Source organism: Stegostoma tigrinum, chromosome 11, assembly GCF_030684315.1.
Source record: "Stegostoma tigrinum isolate sSteTig4 chromosome 11, sSteTig4.hap1, whole genome shotgun sequence".
NCBI classification, from domain to species: Eukaryota; Metazoa; Chordata; class Chondrichthyes; order Orectolobiformes; family Stegostomatidae; genus Stegostoma; species Stegostoma tigrinum.
The window spans coordinates 18,594,183-18,614,806 of record NC_081364.1 but is presented as its reverse complement, the minus strand read 5'-3'; the positions used below and the strand labels follow the sequence as shown (position 1 = coordinate 18,614,806).

The window sequence follows — 20,624 nt, the reverse complement described above, 5'->3', positions numbered from 1 at the left end:
GCTCATTGAGAGAGTCTCATTCATGAATTTGCTGTTAGCTCCCATCAAGGGTCATTGACCTGTACTGTTCACTCTCCTCACTCTCTCTCTCTCTCTCTGCAGATGCTACAAGGCCTGTCGAGTATTTCCTGCATTTTCAGTTTTATTTCAGATCCATCCAAAGGTCTATTCTGAAAAAGTGTCACTGGACTCCAAACGTTATCTGTGTTTCTGTTTCTATTGATGCCTAGTTTCTCCAGCAATTTCTGTTTTGGTTTCACATCAAACGCTCAAGTGTTCATTACACAAAGTAGCCTGCTTGATTGGCACCCCATCTATCACCTTCAACATTCACTCCCTTCACCACCAACGCACAGTGACAGCAGTGTGGGCCATCTACAAGAATGCCCAACAGCGATCTCCTTGGAAGCACCTATTTATCTAGAAGGGCGACAATAGCAGATGCATGGGAATGCCAACAACTCCAAGCTGGCATCATCCCAACGCGAAACTATCTTATATTAGAATTAGAAGCAGGAGTAGACATTTGGCCCTCAAGCCTGCCCTGCCATACATTAAGATCATGGTAATTTGATTACTCCACAGTCTACTTACTGGCATGCTCGTGTAGCAAGCAGTATATTGGTCTTAATTGCAAGAGGGTTTGAGTAGAGGAGGAATGAAGTCTTACTATATCTGTGCAAGACCTAGATGAGACCACACTGATGAAGGGTCTAGGCCCGAAACGTCAGCTTTTATGCTCCTGAGATGCTGCTGGGCCTGCTGTGTTCATCCAGCCTCACATTTTATTATCTTGGATTCTCCAGCATCTGCAGTTCCCATTATCACTGAGACCACACCAGGAGTAGTTTATGCAGTTTTTAAGACAGCATGCACTGGCCATAGAGACAGAGAGAGAGAGTAGCAAAGGTTCACCAGACTGATTTCTGAGGTGGTAGGTTTGTCATATGATTAAAGTTTGGGTTGTCTGGACCGGTAATCCCTGGAGTTCAGAAGACTAAGAAGGAATCTCGTTGAAGTTCAAAGCTCTGTCAGGTCCGGACAGACTGGATCCAAGGATGATGTTTTCCAGGCCAATGGGTCCAGTACAAAGTGTCACAGTCTCAGTATGGAGGATAGCCCATTTCAAGCGAGATCAGGAGAGATTTCTTCATTCAGAAGTTGGTGAATCTCTGTGGTATTCTCTCTTTTCTCCTCCACAGAAGGCTGTGGAGATGAGTCATTGAACATATTTAAAAAAGAAATAGATTTATAAAGACTAAAATAATCAAGAAGATTTGGGAGAGGGTAGGCGTGGGTGCATAGTGTTGAGATAGAGGATCAACAGTGATCTTGTTTAAAGATAGAGCAAACCCAATGGGAAGAAAGCCAACTCCTCCTATTTTCTGTGTCTCTTTCCATGATAACCTTTCACCCCTCTGTTCATCAAGATTCATGAACTGGGATAACCAGTTACTCTGCATCTCGAAGCTCCGCAAATTCCATCCTTTTAGATAATATGCTTTTTTAAAAAAATATTCTGGCCAAGAATGACAATTCACTTTTTATCACATTATGCTCCATTTGTCAGGTCTTTACTCACTCACTTAACCCATTTATCTCCCTTTGTAACCTCCTTGTATCCTCAACACAATGTTTATTCCTATCTATTTGTATGATCAGCCAACTTAGTGACCATACCATTTGTCCCTTTATCCAAGTCTTTTTACATAGCCCTTCCTTCCACTGTCTTGGCATCAAAATCCTGGAACTTCCTCCCTAATAGCACGAAGGGGCACCTCCAGTTCCACACACAATATATACTAGAATAGAATAAAGTCTTAATCAGCAAATATGAGTAGGGGTACATTAGAATGATCAATATCAGATAACTGCAGTATTTCTTTTCCTATTACTGTTTAATTCACCACTTTGATCTCATCCATGAAACCCCAACTTGAAAATATTCTCCTCGTCTACTCATTCTTAAACCCTATTTCATCCATATTAAACCCTTTTTCAAACTCTTAAGAAAGTACATGAACCTCAAAACTAAACTCTCTTGCTTTTTCCACAGATGTCACCTGACCTGCTAAGTAATTCCAGCACTCCCTGTTTCACGTCAGATTTCCAGCATCTGCAGTATTTTTGCTTTCATTAAGAAATGTCAACGTCCTGATTTTTTTTTGGTTAGTGTGTTTGCTTCCCCTCAAGTTACTTAAGTTCTCAAGGTTTTGAGGACCGGAAACCTTTGTGTCACCATTTACCTGGATATTTGAACAAATGCAAAAGCCCAATCTGCAAACACTGTTGCCTCAGGTTCCCAAATTTCTTTACAGAGGCCCATGCATCGATCCCAACCAAGTTATAGATACAAGTTTGCGCATTACACCAGTGACAAAATCCGTCACTTCTTGGAATCTGATAACTTGAAAAGAGGCCAGAGGCACCAGCATGCCAACAAACATGTCAGCCAAGAACAAGGGAGTGCCAGGCACACCAGCTCCAAATCTATCCCCCATCTGGGATAAAAACTTAGAGCAATTAATCAAGGGAAGATACTTTCCCAACTGTATATGACACCACCTTTGGGAGTCTTCTTGCATGTGAAGATCTCTTGCATTTGTTCTATGTACTTATAAATATATAGACAGCCAGAATATCCATCTGTAGAGAACACATACAGAGAGAGCACTGTCTATGACTAGGATGCAGGCAAGTTACTGAATGCTTATAGTGCTTGCACCCTCTTGAGAAACAGGACTGTCGCCAGAGCACTTGGGGATTGCAAATGTTCTGATCCTATTCAATAACTGGGCAAGGGAAAAATTCAAGTCCATTCTGCCCATAGTCCGCATTTGGGGAAATTGGTGAGACATTAATCTCTCACAAAATGAATTGGAGCTTGGAATAATAAGGGTAAATAAATAAAAGCCATCCTGGATTTTTACTATTTGAGTCCCTTTTTTGACAAAGTAGTGGAGAAAACGGTTGAGGGTAGTGTGGATGACATTGCATATATGCTCCATCAAAATATGTTTGGCAAAGCATCACATACTAGTCTGGCTAGATTGAAACTTAAAAAGATAATGGCTGTGTAGAGATGAAACTGGCTACAGGACAGAAAGTAGAAAAAAATGGTGCATGTTTATTTTTCAAATTGGAATAAGAGTGCAGTGCTGTTTCCCAGCAATTAATGTTGGCTGGCTCCTCTTCCATATATATTCATGACCTGTTCCTGGCTATACATGGCACAATTTTAAACTTAGCAGGTGAGACAAAAGTCTGAAACATAATAAGTAGTAAAGAGGATAGCAAAATAAGCGCTTACACAGCAGATGAAAGTGTGAAAAGATTCACTTTGGTAGGAAGTGTTTATATAAACTAATTGGCACAACTTAAAGACCGTAGAAGAATAGAGAGAGCTAAAGGTATACATGTACAAATCTTTGAAGGTGGCAGAGTTGAAAATGGTGTGTAACAATGCAGGATCCTTGACACTTCAGCAGCATGCAAAAGTAAGGATATCACACTGTATCTTTTTAGAGTATGGTGTTAGCATTTTGCAAAGTACATCAAGGCCCAAGAAAGGATGCATTGAAACTTTGTTAAATTTGTTTAAAGCTTCAGTTATATGAAGATACTAGAGCTACTAGAGTTGTTCTTTTTGGAACAGAGAAGCTTAAGAGAAAATTCAATATGCCTGTTCAAAATCTTTAGCAGTTTTGATAGAATAAAGAAAGATAACTGCCGCAAAGACAGAAAATCATGAACTAAAGCATACAAAATAAAGTGAATTGACAAAAGAGGTAGAGGAAACAAGAGGCAAATAAAGTTGACGTAGAAAGTTATGATCTTGGATACACTGTGCAACAGCGAATTGGATAAATACTTGAAACAGGAAAAATAGTTCAGTGCAGGCACAAAGATTCAATAATCTCCTTCTTTATTAAATCAATCTATAAATTGTGATTAAAGATTGTTAGATGTAAGAATGTGAGGTGGAGCAGGTCATTGAGTCCCTTGAACCTTTTTTTTATATACACTATGGGACATGGGTATCGCTGGCTGTCTAGCATTTATTGCCGATCCCTAGTTGCCCTTGAGAAAGTGAGCTGCTTTCTTGAACCACTGCAGTCTACCTCCTGTAGGTTGTCTTGCAATACGCTTAATGGAGGGAATTCCAGTTTTTCACCCAGTGACAATGAAGAAACAGCGATACATTTCCAACTCAGGATGGTGAGTGCCCTGGAGGGGAATTTGAAGATGGTGATGTTCCCATGTATCTGGTGCCCCTTGTCCTTCTAGATGGAAGTGGTCATTGGTTTGGAAGGTGCTGTCTAAGGATCTTTGGTAAATTACTACAGTGCAGCTTGTAGGCAGTACATACTGCTGCTACAAAACATCAGTGGTGGAGGGAGTGGATGTCAGTGGATGTGATGCCAATCGAGCAGGCTGCTTTGACCTTGACGGTGTCAAGCCTCTTGAGTACTGCTGGAGCTGCACCCATCCAAGAAAATGGGGAGTATTCCATCACATTCCTGACTTGCACCTTGTAGATGGTGGACCATGCTTTGGGGAGCCAGGAGCTGAGTTACTCACCACAGTATTCCTAGCCCCTGATTTGCTCTTGTAGCCACTGTGTTAATGTATTCTGCCATTACATCTGTTCTGCCATGATACTGTGGTGATATGTGATACAATTCAATGTGCCCATATTTATCCAACACAAACCATTACTTGTATAAATATCTGGCATGGGCAGGCTGTCTTGGAGAGCTTGAACCTTTGCTAAAACATTATAAGCTTGAACAGGCTAGAATTGTAGGTTGGAGTTTAGAAGAGTAAGAGGCAACTTGATTGAAACATTTCAGATGCTGCAGGGTTTTGATAGGATGGATGTAGAGATGGAATAATCTAGAACTAAGGGTCACTGTTTAAAAATCGGGGATCTCCAGCTAAAACAAAGATTAGGCAAAATCGTTTCTCTCAGAGGGTCACGGATCATTCCCTTTCTGAAAAGGTGGTGGGAGCAAGAGTCCTCAATATTTTTAAGGCAGAGATAGATAGATTCATGTTACAGGCTAAAGGGTTATCAAGGTAGGCAGGAAAGTGGATTTTATGTTACAATCAGACCAGCCACGATCTGACTGAAGCAGGTTTGATGGGCCTAATGGCCTATTCTTGCCTCTGATTTGTGTTCTCTATGGGAGGTGAATGTGATGAGTAATTACAAATATTGCTGTATTTGAATGGCACATACTGAGGCTGTACAAGTAGCATTTACATAAAACAAAATGTACCAATAGATTTTCCCAAAGACCATTTTATGTAGATAACAATAATAACCAGGTGCTCTACAAAAGTAACATCGATGCAGTGAGACTACATAAATAGCATCTACTAAGAGTTAATAACTATAAATACCACCTTCACAAAACCAACTACCTGTAAGTAACTTAAAGATGAAGATGAATCACTGGACTTGAAATGTTTTCTCTGCTTTCTTACCGCAGATGTTGCCAGACCTGCTGAGTTTCTTCAGCAATTTCTGTTTTTGTGCATCAGTGCACAGATCACTTACTTAAACAGTACCCATACACAATCTGCTGTTAGGTAGACATCATTTAATTATAGGCCACGGTTTACAAGGATCATCTAAACACAGGCCACTAATATCTACAGACAATTCTTGTCTGCAAACAGTGTCGACCTAAATAATACTATCTATAAGGAACACTTAGGCAGTTTTTGCAGGAATATTTGATTCGTGGCTTATTGTCTGTAATTAGCATCTACATAGACATCAATCTCTTTAATTGGAGCCAAAGCAATTTTTTACATTCTAATTTATCTCATTCCTGACATCTCTTACTTTCCTCCCATTATCCTCCAGGCACTTGTCAATATGTTCATTTCTCATTCCTAGGTATATATTATTTTCTGTCTGTCTCACTTCCAGGTGTCGGTTGTTCTCTATGCACCTCATTTCCAGATGCCAATTGTTATCTATCAGTCTTACCCAGCATCTATTACCCTTTGTACAAAACATTCCAGTATCCACTATCTGTTGTGGATCTCAATCCCATGCTTCTCATTCTCAGTGCTCTTAAAGCTGCGGTATGACCAAAAGATACAGGACCAAATTGACAGCAGGTGCCAGGATTTCAGAAATTGGAAACTTCACCAGACATCCAGAGAAAAGAAGCAGTCCTGCACATCACTAAAGGCATAGGTACGGTATAAAACGGTAACATAAAGAATAAATGGTGGGTAGAAAGATCAATTAGGTATAGGTGGGTGAATGGCAGGTCCCTTTTCCCTAGGGTGGGAGAGTTCAAAATTAGGGTGCATATTTTCAAGGTGGGAGGAGAAAAAATTTAAAAGGACCCGAGGGACTGTTTTTATACACAGAAGATGGTTTATGTGTGGGATGAACTTCCGAGGAAGCGGTGGCTGTGGATACAGTTACAATGTTTAAATGTACAAATGTACATATGCACAAATTGAGGGGTGATAGATTTAAGACAGATGTCAGAGGCAGGTTCTTTACTCAGAGAGTGGTAAGGGCGTGGAACACCCTGCCTGCCAATGTAGTTACTCAGCCACATTAGGGGCATTTAAACAGTCCTTGGATAAGCATATGGATATTGATGGGATAGTGTGGGGGAGGGGCTTAGATTAGTTCACATGTCGGTGCAACATCGAGGGCCGAAGGGCCTGTTCTGCGCTATATTGTTCTATGTTCTATGTTCTATAACATTTCAATAAGTACATGAATAAGAAATGTTTAGAGGAAAATGGGCTAAGCATAGGCAAGTGGGACTAGCATATTTTGGAATTATGACTGGCATGGGCTGGTTGGACTGAAGGGTCTGTTTCCGTTCTTATGACTCTATGGCTTAATCATGGAAGATCCAAACAGCTCACAGACACCACCAGCACGTGCATTTTTTTTAGTGCTGTCAGGGTGATCTATGCCCAAGTACTCAAGGGCTTGGCCTGCTGAGAGCCAAACATGGAGGACAGGGCATCAAGAATTTGGGGTAATCACCTCTTACTGGAATAAACATTTTGAAGAGCTCCTCAACCAAGACTGTTGACTCTTGACAATCGACTTGAATGCCTTCAATTTCATTCCTTAATGTCCCATCTGGCTCATCTGGACCAAAATTAAAAAAAGCAATTTGTCAGTTGAAATGTAATAAAGCCTAGGTGTTAGGATCGCAGTTAATGGTAATACTGGGCAATTCAGATCCCAAAATGATACCTGGCTTGATAAACCATAAGATTTGCTGTTGCAATTTGGTCACTATGATGGTTAATCACTGAACATATTCATGTGAGACCGCCAGCTTACAGGTAGTGGGCCAGAATGGGTTTACCAACAATTGACAATTTTTTCATGATCATTAGTATATTCTCAATATCAGTTTTTTTTTATATTGTTCAGAGTCCTTTGTCTGGGATTTGAACCTGAATCCCTGATTATTAGCTGAATTTTTGGAGCAATTGCCTCCCCTAACTTTAACAAAATAATATGAGTTTAATACACAAAAGAAAATAAATATTTCTATTTGTAAGAAAATGTACAAATATCTTATAAACAGTGAAAAGGAAGATTAAAATCATTCTCAAAGCAATATCCTTCACAGTCACTCATTTGCAGAGATGCATCTCTCCTGCATCATTTCAAAATTTCTAACTATGCAAGCATTTCCTTTGGCAGATTTATGCAATTCACAAAATGTGATTCTTTCTACTACTGACTCCTGGGACACACAGACACAAGCTAACTCACCAAAATTGTAAAAAAATCTCAGGGATTCTTTCAGGTCTGTGTAAATAGATTGCTCAAACAGCTTGAGATTTCTTTCCAACTTCGATGGCCTGGAGACTGATAAAATTAAACTGAACTGGACCTACATGTGGCTGCTCTCCATCTGTTTCTCTCTGGGTCAATAAAATTAAATAGGTGAACACTTCAGCATTTATCTCACTAGATAGCTTCCCCAGACTTCTAGTTTAAATCACACGATTTTGTAGAAATGCTGTTCTGATCCATTTCTAGGGGGGAGAAAAGGCTTTCTGTCCCCTATAAAAAGTCACCTTTACAGAACTATAGCCCAAAAACCTATTTACCTTTACTTTGGAACTCTGGTCCCCACATAATAATAACTTGTTATAAATACTCATCATATCCCGAGCAGATTAAATCCCCGACAAAATTTCAGATACAGTGGAGATCTAATCCCGGCATGGCTACACAATCTTGGATCACTCATCTGGAAAAGCATGTTAGGGACATTGGGAATTTGACTGTATTCACAAAGGGAGCCATCAAGTCCCACTGAGTTAAGTCCAGAGAAGTCTCCATTCATCTGCCACAATAGAGGCTGTTTTTGCAAATTTATTTGTTGTTTTTGTTGCCTGGATCGGTATTTATTGCCTGTCCTAACTCCCCTTGAGAAGGTGGTAGTGGGCTGCAAGATTCCTCCACATTTGCCTCCTCCTCACTGTTGAGGATCTCTTTCGAGAAATACAGTGTATTTTTTATCCAGCAAGAGGCAGGGCAGGTACGATATTTGCTGTGTGGGAAATTAAAGAAGCTTGCAATGAACAGTACACAGTATTTATCAACAACAACAATAACAACAGTACTTTCAATCTCTTTGCAGTCTTTCACTCTGGTAAAGCTGCTCAAGTGGGCCTGTTGTGAGAAATTTGTCACTGTCCTTCAACTAATCCATGATGATATGAAAGCCAAGATACTTGCCCATGGGACCAAGACGCTGTCTTCACCCTATCTCAATGGAGACTGGGCTGTGTCATCACACCAACCCCCTTCTCCAACTTCCAGGTTGCAATACTGCAGTTTCCCTCTAGCAAATGCACACAAATATTTTACAGAACAGACAAGAACTTGTTCAACCTACTCTGTTTTGAAGCACATTCAAAACTCCAATCTCAGTTATTGAGCTTCAGTAGATAGATTGTTGTGGGCCAGCTTTTGTTCATTAAGCCAACTAAGGTGTCCTCCAAATAAAGCAAGTTATTGGGAAGGCAAATGGAATATTGATCTTTAGTGCAAGTGTAAGTATAAAAGGAGGGAGGTGTTGCGAGGCCTTAGCAAAACTGTGTCTGGCGTAGTGTGCAATTTTGGTCTCCTTATTTCTGCAGGCATTTAACTGCACCGAAAGCTGTTCGGAAAATGTTCACCTTTTCAGAATTCTGGGATGAAGTAGTCATATGAAGGAGAAGGTTAGCATTACATTTACTGGAGTTTAGAATGATGAGTGATGGTCTTATTGAAACATACATGATTCTAAGTAGATTTAACAGGATAGACATTGGGAAGATGTTTCCTCTTGCAGGCAAGTCTTGAATTACCAGGCACAATTTTTAAAAATAGTCTCTCATTTAAGATAAGACCGTAAGACATAGGAGGGGAAGTAAGGCCATTCGGTCCATCAAGTCCACTCCACCATTTAATCATGGCTGATGGGCATTTCAACTCCACTTACCCGCACTCTCCCCGTAGCCCTTAATTCCTTGCAAGATCAAGAATTTATCAATCTCTGTCTTGAAGACATTTAACGTCCCGGCCTCCGCTGTGCTCCGTGGTAATGAATGCCACAGGCCCACCACTCTCTGGCTAATGAAATGTCTCCTCATTTCCGTTCTAAATTGACCCCCTCTAATTTTAAGGCTGTGCCCACGGGTCCTAGTCTCCCTGCCTAACGGAAACAACTTCCCAGCGTCCACCCTTTCTAAGCCATGCATTATTTTTTAAGTTTCTATTAGATCTCCCCTCAACCTTCTAAACTCTAACGAATACAATCCCAGGATCCTCAGCCATTCATTGTATGTCAGGCCTACCATTCCAGGGATCATCTGTGTGAATCTCCGCTGGACACGCTCCAGTGCCAGTATGTCCTTCCTGAGGTGTGGGCCCCAAAATTGGACACAGTATTCTAAATGGGGCCTAACTAGTGCTTTATAAAGTCTCAGAAGCACATCGCTGCTTTTATATTCCAACCCTCTTGAGATAAATGACAACATTACATTTGCTTTCTTAGTCATGGACTCAACCTGCAAGTTAACCTTCAGGGAATCCTGGGCTAGCACTCCCAGATCCTTTTGTGAAGAGGTTTTTGTGTTCTGTTTGTTAGACTTCGGAATTTTCTTTCCTGGAGAGAGGGTTGGAAGCTGGGTGACTGAACCTATTCAAGGCTGACTTAGTCAGATTTTTGATTGACAAGGGCAACATGGTTTGGATGGGCTGCAGGTTAGCAAATAGGAAATTAAAGCTAAGGTCACAATCATATCAGCTATGACCTTATTGAATGGTGGAGCAGGCTCAAGATCCGAATGTCCAAATCCTTCTCCTATTTCTTATGATGCCTCAGTGTGGTCCATTCCTTTGCTGAAACATCTGAAAAAATGGGCCTTTCACTGAAAACCCACAAAACTAAGATCCTTTTCCAGTCAGCTCCCACAGCAGAACACTTACCCTCTTTGCTTATAATCAGCTGTGATAGTCTGAAAAATGTGGTAGAGACGGACACAATAGCATCATTGAAGATGTATCTAGACAGATACATGAATGGGCAGGAAGCAGAGAGATACAGATCCTTGGAAGATAGGTGACAAGTTTAGGAAGAGGATCTTGATCAGCATAAACTTGGAGGGCTGAAGGGCCTGTTTCTTTGCTGTAATTTTCTTTGTCCTATATCTCAGGAGCCTCCTCAGATGAAGACAGACAACAAAATTCATCATCACCTTCAATATTCCAGCACAGTCTTTCAGTGCCTGAGAATGAATATTTGAGGATAAAATACTTTAAAACTGAGACAAAAGTCATGTTTTATTGGGCAGCAGTAGCCTTGACACTCCTTTAAGTTTTGGAGTCTTGGGAAACCAATGGCAGGCATCTCAAAGTACTGAAGAAGAACCACCAATGGTGCTATTGAGAAAACATCTAAATGTGGTGGCCAGCAAAATGTTTCAAATGCAACATTTCCAAAGTCATCATGTCCATCATTGAGGTAATAATCACTCAAAATCAGCTCTCCCATTTGGATCATGCAGTCTACATGCCCAAAAACAGAATCCTAAAGAACTGTTCTAGTCACAGAAGGAGACTCCCAGGAAGACAGTGGAAATACTTTAGTCAATTCCTCTAAGCACCCTCTGAAGAGATCACACATCTCCTTCAATTCCTGGTTCGTGATCAATCAAAGTAGAGTTGGTTCACGGGGGAAGGCAGCAAACTCTTCAAAAGATTTCATCAGAAGTAAAGATAAATTGTCAGAGCAAGTGTACAAACCTCCAAACGTCTCACCTACCCAATCCTTCCAGCACACCGACCCACACGTGGAGGATCTACAGATTGTGTGTTGGATTTATCAGCCATCTCATGGAGTGGAAACAATTCCTCCTTCATCCTAAAGGATTGCCTAAGGAATTGTATTAATGCTTTGGTAATATTATTCTCAGAGCATTAAAATTCAAGTATCCATTATTCTTGGTTGAACAAGCTTATGACAGTAATTTATCCAAATCCTATTTTAACTTTGTTAGAATTTACTTTTCTTTCCAATTTGCTACTCTCAGAAACAGTGATGTTAATTTTCATACTCCTACACGAATCAACTCACTGACCCTAAAATTTACAGCTTGATCATGAAGAAATGTTGCATTGCCATATATAATGGAGAACAAATCTCACACAATGGCCTGGAAACATAGCAAATGCAAAAAACGTCCCAAAATCCAGGCTGCTATTAATTCATGCCGACTCATACTGTTCCAGCCTATATTTAAATAAAATTGCATAATACAGAATAATGTTATGATTATATCTTCTTAGTTTAACAAGACTTTTTTGAATAATCATGCTTTCAGGGAGGTCTTGTGATACAACGGGCTCTGAGTTTGAAGCTTTGAGTTTAAATCCCACTCCGTAGAACAGAGGAAGCAGAAGTAGACCGTTCAGCCCCAACAGCCTGCTCTATCATTCAACAAGGTCACAGAATCCCCACAGTGTAGGAACAGGCTATTCAGCCCATTGAGTCCATGCTGACTCTCTGAAAAGCATCCAACCCAGATTCACCCCAGTCACTCAGCATTTCCCATGACTAATACACCTAACCTGCATATCCCCAGATACTATGGGCAATTTAGCCTGGCCACTTCACCTAACCTGCACACCTTTGGACGGTGGAAGGAAACTCATGCAGACATGTGGGGGAATGTGCAAACTCCAGACAGTTGCCCAAGGCTGGAATCGAGCCCAGGTCCATGGCACTGTGAGGCAGTGGTGTTAATCACTGAGCCACAGTGCCACCCAGATTATGGCTGATCTACCCCAGCCCTCAACTTCACAACATTTCAAAAATCTGTCTACATTCTCTTTAAATTCTTTCAGTGATCTAGTCTCCATAAGAAAATTCCAGGCAACCACTGTCCTCTGAGAAGTAATTCCTTTGCATCTCAGTTTTAAATGTGAGACCCCTTATCCTGTAACTCTGTCCATTTGTTTAAGATTACCATTTGTGGGAACCTCTTCTCAATATCTACCCTGCCAATCTCCCTCAGAAGTTTCAATAAGATTACCCCTTATTTTTCTGAAATCTAATGAATTAAAGCCTACCCTGTTTAACCATTCTTAATGAGTCAACCCTATCATCCCAAGAATTAGCCAAGTGAATCTCTGACTGTCTTCAATGTTAGTTCATCCTTTCTTAAAATAAAGGAATTAAAACTGTACCAGTGCTCAATGTGCTGCTTCACTGACACCCTATACATTTGTAACCAAGCTTCACTATTTTTAAACTCCAACCCCTTGGTAATGGAGGCCAACATTTTATTTGTCTTGTTAAGCAATTGCTGCGCCTGCATGCTAACCTTTTGTGTTTCATGCATAGGAGCACCCAGATCCCTTTGCACCACACTGTTTTGAAGTTTGTCTATTTACACAATACTTCACCTTTTGATTCTTCCTACCAGAGTGTATGACTTCTCACTTTCCTATAATAAACTCCATCAGCCAGGTCTTTACCCACACATTCCACCTACTTAGGCCCCATTTCAGATTCCTTGTATCCTCATTACAACTCACCCTCCCATGTAATTTTGTATCATCAGCAAATTTGGATACATTACACTCTGCTCCCTCCTGTAAACCTTCAATATGGACACTAAATTATTGAGACACTAGGACTGGTGTTTCTGGCATTCCTCTAGTTATACCTTTCCAAACTGAAAAGGCACATTCATCCCAAGTTTGTCTTTTGTGTATTTCCCAATCCTCAATTCATATTAATACATTCCCCTAACACTGTGAGGTCCACCTTGCCCCAATTAAGGAGAGCCAATCTTCACTCAATAGTTCAGCTGGTAGACATTTACAGCCCACAGGACCTCATTCAGCCCATAGTGTCTGTACCAATCATCAAAGTTCTCACTGCACTAATCCTATTTTCCAGCTTTTGTCAATAAGTCTGGCTGCTACAGCAGCTCAAGTGAATTCTAAATACTGCTTAAATATTACCAGAGTTTCTGGCTCAATCACCCCTTCAGGCAATGAGCTCCAGATTTCCACCAAGTGTAAAGTATTCATTTGAAACCTCAACCATGTCTTTCAGTTCCACCCACAATTCCCCACTTTGGTCATTAAATGGGTTGGTCCTTTTTCTAGTTATCTGTTTGCTCAATATACTTCTAAAATCCTTTGGAATTCCTTTATTTTACACAACAGTGATTGTTCATTGCTCATTTTCAATTTCCAATTTTGTTTTAAGTCAACTGCTGCACCTTTTTTTACTCCTCTAGGCTTGTGATATTCTGAGCCTTGGTATCTATCGAAAGCTTCTCAGTTTTTCATGGTCAAATTGAGCATATTCCTCAATATCCAAGGGTTCTCTACAATCTTTGATGCCTCTTTCCACCTTTAAGAACATGTTGTCCCTGCACTTTTATTGTTCCTTTTTCTGGAAAATTCCCTACTCTGATGTAGATTTTTCTCACAAGTAGCCATATTCTGTCTTATATTAAATTTGGCCCTCCCTAATTCAAAACCTTTACTTCTTATCTGTCTTTATCCTTTTCCCTGATAACCTTAAATCTTACTGAATATGGTCACAGAAATGCTTTCCCATTGACACTTCTACAACTTGACTGGCTTCATGCCCTAAAATTAATTCTAGCACTGCCTGTCTCTTGTGAGACTTTTGACATCCTGGCTTAAACAACTCTGCTGGATACATTTTAAGAATTCCATACAGTCTAAGCCTTTCACACTTTGTCTAGGGAAGTTAAATCCATGACTAGTATGATCCAATTAGTTTTATACTCCTCTTAAATCTGCCAACATATCTGCCTTCTACTTCTCCCATGGTGTTAGGGGGAAGGCACTCACATGGGCAGAGGATTGGGTGCTTTGTAGAAGATAGAGGGTGGAATAAAAGGGGTCTTTTTCAGGATTGCAACAAGTGACTAGTGGAGTTCTGCAACGGTCAGTGTTGAGACCACAACTATTCAGACTAAACATTAATAAGGACAATGCTACTAAGTTTGCAGATGTCACAAAGACAGTGGGAGGGACAGGTAGTGTTGAGGAAGCAGGGAAGTTACAGAAGATCTTGGACAGGCTAGGACAATGGACAAAGAAGTGGCAGATAGAATACAATATGAATAAGTGTGAGGTTATGCACTTTGGAAGGAAGAATAGAGGCATAGACTATTTTCTAAACAAAGAAAAGCTTTGGAAATCTGAAGGATTTTGTTAAACTCGAGAGGGTGCGGAAAAGATTTACAAAGGCTTTGCCAGGGCTGGAGAGTTTGAACTATAGTGAGAGGCTGAATAGACTGGGTTTTTTCCCCCTGGAGTGTTGGGCATAGAGGTTTATAAAATCATGAGGGGTATGGTTAGGGTGAGCAGCCAAGGACTTTTTCCTGGCATAGGGGTCCAAAACTAGAGGCCATAGGTTGAGGGTGAGAGGGGAAGGATTTTAAAAGGACCTGAGGTGCAACTTTTTCACGCAGAGGGTGATACATGTATGGATGAGCTACCAGAAGAAGTGGTGGAGGCTGGTAATAATTTCAACATTTAAAAGGCACCAAAGAGATATAGGCCAAATGCTGGCAAATGGGACTACTCAAATTGTGATGAGGGAGGCATCTGCCAATGTGGCATACTGCATCCACTGTACCTGGTGTGGCTTCCTCTACATTGGGGAAACCAAGCGGAGGCTTGGAGACCGCTTTGCAGAACACCTCCGCTCAGTTCGCAACAAACAACTGCACCTCCCAGTCGCAAACCATTTACACTCCCCCTCCCATTCTTTAGATGACATGTCCATCATGGGCCTCCTGCAGTGCCACAATGATGCCACCCGAAGGTTGCAGGAACAGCAACTCATATTCCGCTTGGGAACCCTGCAGCCTAATGGTATCAATGTGGACTTCACCAGTTTCAAAATCTCCCCTTCCCCAACTGCATCCCTAAACCAGCCCAGTTCGTCCCCTCCCCCCACTGCACCACACAACCAGCCCAGCCCAGCTCTTCCCCCCCACCCATTGCATCCCAAAACCAGTCCAACCTGTCTCTGCCTCCCTAACCTGTTCTTCCTCTCACCCATCCCTTCCTCCCACCCCAAGCCGCACCCCCATCTACCTACTAACCTCATCTCACCTCCTTGACCTGTCCGTCTTCCCTGGACTGACCTATCCCCTCCCTACCTCCCCACCTATACTCTCTCCACCTATCTTCTTTACTCTCCATCTTCGGTCCGCATCCCCCTCTCTCCCTATTTATTCCAGAGCCCTCACCCCATCCCCCTCTCTGATGAAGGGTCTAGGCCCGAAACGTCAGCTTTTGTGCTCCTGAGATGCTGCTTGGCCTGCTGTGTTCATCCAGCCTCACATTTTATAACTCAGATTGTGATGTCTGGTTGGAGCAGGTGAGTTGAACCAGAGGGTCTGTTTCCATCCTTTATGATTCTATGATTTGGTAGACCTAGTTTAGGGTTCTGTTAACGTTGACAAGCAGGTTCAGTTGGCACATAGGAAGGCAAATGCAATGATAGCATTCATTTCAAGAGGGTTAGAATACAAGAGCAGAGATGTGCTGCTGAGGCTGTATGAGGCTCTGGCGATCCCACATTTGGAATATTGTGAGCAGTTTTGGACCCTATTTCTAGGGGAGATATGCTGACATTGGAGAGGTCCGAAGGATATTCACAAAAATGATCCCGGGATGAAGGGCTTGTCATATGGAGACTCTGGGTCTGCACTCAACAGAGTTTAGAAGGGTGAGGGGGGAATCTGATTGAAACCAACACGACACTAAGAAAACTGAATAGAGTGCACATGGAGATGATGTTTTTCATTAGTAGAGAAGACTAGGACCTCGGAGAGGACACAGCCTCGGAGTGAAGAGATAACCCTTTAAGAGATAAGAGGGAATTTCTTCAGAGAGTGGTTAATCTATGGAACTCATTGCTGTAGAAGGCTATGGTGCCAAGTCATTGTGTGTATTTAAGACAGAGATGATTCCTGATTAATAAGGGGATCAAGGGTTGCGAGGACAAGGCAGGAGAATGGAGTTGAGAAATGTATGAATCATGATCAAATGGTGGAGCATGGCCAAATGGCTTAATTCTGCTCCTACGTTTTAAAGTTTAATGAACTGTTTGACAGTCTATAGCACACTCCCAAAAACATGATTGCCCTCTTTAGGTTCATAAGGTCTATACATATGGCCTAAATTAGGAGCCTTCTAATATATCTGACCTCCTTAAGTAATTAATTGCCTGTAATAATTGGCTCCTCAATCAAACTGCAAAGCCAGCTCCTCTTTTACCCTCAACAACAATAAAAACGCAAGTTGCTGAAAAAGCTCAGCAACCCTGAGGAAGGATCACTGGACCTGAAATGTTAACTCTGATTTTTCTTCGCAGATGCTGCCAGACCTGCTGAGCTTTTCCAGCAACTTCTGTTTTTGTTCTGGATTTACAGCAGTTGTTTCAGTTTTTATTTTCTCTTTTACGCTACTTGACCTGATTTTATACCCCAAGATATATTGAGCTGCTAATCCTGCCCCTCCCTCAACCACATCTCTATGACAGCAGTGAAATCATATCCTTATGCTTTAATCAGCATACACATCTCAGCTGATTTACTCACAAGACCCCTTGCATTATAATAAATGCCATTCAGCTTTGCTGATCTCCTTCTGTGTTAACTTGACTATCACCAAAATTCTCTGCCAGACCAACTTGGATTTTTTTCTCCATTTGTCTGTCCATCATGGACCATTGTACTTCTACTTTCTGTCCCATACCCCTGCTAACTTAGTTTAAAACCTCACCAACATCATTGCTGAACGCTGGCAGGTTGCTTGTGGGTCAAGTATAGCCTATTGAACTTGAGCAGGTCCCACCTTCCCCAAAAACTGATCCAATGATCTAGGAATCTAAAGTCCTCCCTCCTGCACTAACTCTTCAGCCACAAATTCAGGCGTCCTATTCCTAGACTCATGAGCACCTGGCACTAGAAGTAATTCAGAGATCACAACCTTTTAAGTCCTGGTGTTCAATCTACTACCTAGTTCCCTAAATTTGCGTTGCAGAACCTTGTCCCTTTTTCTATGTATTTTATGAGGACTAATGTGAACCATGACCTCTGACTGTCCATCCTTTTCCTTCCAAACTCTTGCAGCCTTTCAGCGACCTCCGTGACCTGGCCTCAGTGAATCATGTTTGCATTCACAAAAAAAAGCACATTTATACCCCTCACTACTATGTCTCCTCCCTCTATAGTTTATCCCTTCAGTCTGCTCCCACTTTGTGCAAATGAGCTGTGGCTGCAGATCCTAAAGGAACCATCCCTATTATGTTTACCAACTCAAAAACAAGTTCTTTAGAGAGATGCAATCTGGAGTTTTCATGACTCCCGGCTTGACTCCCTTCTTCTGGCTGATGGTCATCCGTTCCTTGGTTAAAAAATACTGAAAGAACTGCAGATGCTGTAAATCAGGAGCAAAAACAGAAGTTGCTGGAAAAACTCAGCAGGTGTGGCAGCATCTATGAAGAAGAAAATCAGAGTTAATGTTTCGGTTCTGGTGACCCTTCCTCAGAAATGTTAACTCATGGATTTCTCTTCTGATGCTGCCTGACCTGCTATTTTTGTCAACGTTTCCTTCTCTGACAGCTTAAACATTCATTTTTTAAAAAATTTCAATATTGGTGAACCAACTAACCTCAACATCCACAACCCGAGCTGCAGATCTACTCCAAAACCTTAGCTTCCATATTTTTATCGACCTTGCCGACCCAGTTGCTCAAGGAAGGGGGGGCTTAATTTCTCCAACAGTTTCCATTAGCTACGCAATCTAGGTTCAAGTCCCACCTGTCCCAGAATTGCGTGATCACATCTCTGAACACGTTGGTTAAAACTGTCCAGAGTGCTGTGTTTGTGTTGGAGCTGCTCAGTGGGAAGACCGGAGACTCTCCTCCTGGTTTACCTGCTGCTACTTCTCGGATGCAGAGCTCCCATCGCTTCACAGCAATTTGTATTTGTTCTGAAAGAGCTGGGACACCCCTGGTCTTTCGAAAGTGGATCTGATTACATGAAACAGACATTGAAGACAGCATATGCTGTCATTCGTTCGCAATAAATGAAGCAGACAGGCAGGGGGGGTGAAACGGGGGAATTGTATATTTTTTGTAGGGATTTCAAGGGGGTTTACACCCATGATAGGAAATCTTGTTGCAGTTTAAGATGGTGCTAGGCTAATTGCAGCCAGTCAGTGTGTTAAGGCCTGTTTCATGTCAGCTGTACACCTTGTTTTCTCAGATTCTCTAGCATCAGCAGTCCCTACTATCTCACGTCAGACCTTTTCGGTTTGAATGAAATGTTGCAATTTGGAGCCGGTCGCCCCCTGTTGGAATATGCGGCGCATTACCGGGGAGGCTGAAGCAGTGTCACATTCTCTCAGTCTCACTTACTGCGGCCCCAGGAACCGGGCTCCTCTTCGGGCAAGGACTCACTCCTCTGACCCTTATCTTTTTTTGTTGTAATTTGCTCTTGACTTTACTGAACAGTAGTCCTTGCTCCTTTTCTTAAAAAAGATGTTTGAGGTCCTCGTCAACTGGGGAACAGCAAAATCATGTTTGAAATGAATGTCAGACGAGATCTCCAGATATTCATTGGCAATGTGATTGTTTCAGGGGAGAATTTTTGCGCGGGCTGGCCGAGATCTAGAAATGAAAAGCCAATTATTGTTACTATTTCAGAATTGACCTTATATTATCTCGTTGTAAAAAACAATTGCACCGGCTCGTTGGTCTAGGGGTATGATTCTCGCTTTGGGTGCGAGAGGTCCCGGGTTCAAATCCCGGACGAGCCCATTCGTGTTCTTTGTCGTTTTTTTCATCCTTTTTGTAATTAACTGGGGAAGGTTTAATTTTTTGCGCTGTGCTATTGCGTAAATCGGGTCAATGTTACAAAATAATGCATAGAATCTTCGCTTTACTACCAGCATCAGCACTGATAAAACCAGAAAAAAAAAATTTGAAGATTGATTTCGTTCAATAAGGAAAAAAAACCGGGCTCGTCCGGGATTTGAACCCGGGACCTCTCGCACCCAAAGCGAGAATCATACCCCTAGACCAACGAGCCGCTCGATAGGAAAAATTGCAAGTACTCCTTTACATGAAGTGAATTTCACCTAAGGTTACAGCTATAATTTTTGTTTTCGGTTCAAATTGTGATAGACTATTCTGCTGCGTAAATTTCCGGACCGGACGCAGTTACCTACACTTTTGCAGGTTTCCTACATGATAAAATAAAAACACGTGGGCTCGTCCGGGATTTGAACCCGGGACCTCTCGCACCCAAAGCGAGAATCATACCCCTAGACCAACGAGCCACTGCTATAAAATTTGGGGAGAAATGGAATGATTCATATGGACATTTTCAACTTTTTCTCATTAGTTTTTTTATATTTAATGCTACCCAATTTGATTATTTTGCTGTCATCCCCCACCTACATTTCATTAACAACAGCCTCAAGAATTATTGGAGCATATAAGAGTGTCAATAAGACAATGTTTTTCCTTTGCTGCTCCACTCTGTGACATCTGAGAGTTTTGCAAAAAGGGAATGAAGGAATAATGAAAACGTAAATACTCAGTAAAGAAATATTATCATAGAATGGCTGCCGTATGCAAGGAAACCATTAATCTGTAATGCCTGTGCTTGCTTGCTGCAAGAACACCTCAATACTACAGTAATTGGAACCAGTTGGATCTTATTGACCATGAGATGCTTGATTGGGATTAACCCAGGCCAATCAGGAAGCCCTAGCTGACCAATATAAACAGGGATACCAGTCTCTATGGCACAATTTGTCAGCGTGTTAAATGTAAAGGTGTCTGGTTTGAGGCTACCCAAGAACAAAGCTTTCACTATTTGGTGTGGACTTGATGGGCTGAATGGCCTGCTTGCACACTGTAGGGATTCCATGATGAAGTATTATTGCACAATAGCCTATAAACGGAGCATTTAGAATCTCCTCACGTCAAAAGGCTGACTCCAGCCTTTGTTGAGCACAGCCAATGTACAGTGTGCAAGTAAAG

At 41.6% G+C, this 20,624-nt stretch overlaps 1 protein-coding gene and 3 non-coding genes across 4 annotated transcripts in view; 1 reads left to right on the top strand and 3 right to left on the bottom strand.

Moving 5' to 3' along the window:
- The window catches only part of LOC125460414 (calcium/calmodulin-dependent protein kinase type 1), a 203,082-nt gene extending 184,761 nt beyond the window's left edge, over positions 1-18,321 (bottom strand). Inside the window, exon 1 of the mRNA XM_048547881.2 lies at positions 18,245-18,321. Within this exon, the coding sequence (XP_048403838.1) occupies positions 18,245-18,252 (8 nt within the window). The 5' untranslated portion in view covers positions 18,253-18,321. The remainder of the gene's footprint in view (positions 1-18,244) is intronic.
- Positions 18,322-19,321: 1,000 nt separating this feature from the next.
- trnap-ugg (transfer RNA proline (anticodon UGG)) lies at positions 19,322-19,393 on the top strand. The gene has a single exon. It is a non-coding gene; the product is annotated as a tRNA-Pro (tRNA).
- A 200-nt stretch (positions 19,394-19,593) lies between these two features.
- On the bottom strand, positions 19,594-19,665 carry trnap-ugg (transfer RNA proline (anticodon UGG)). The gene has a single exon. It is a non-coding gene; the product is annotated as a tRNA-Pro (tRNA).
- A 178-nt stretch (positions 19,666-19,843) lies between these two features.
- Positions 19,844-19,915, bottom strand: trnap-ugg (transfer RNA proline (anticodon UGG)). Its single transcript has one exon. It is a non-coding gene; the product is annotated as a tRNA-Pro (tRNA).
- Between the last annotated feature and the right edge of the window lie 709 nt (positions 19,916-20,624).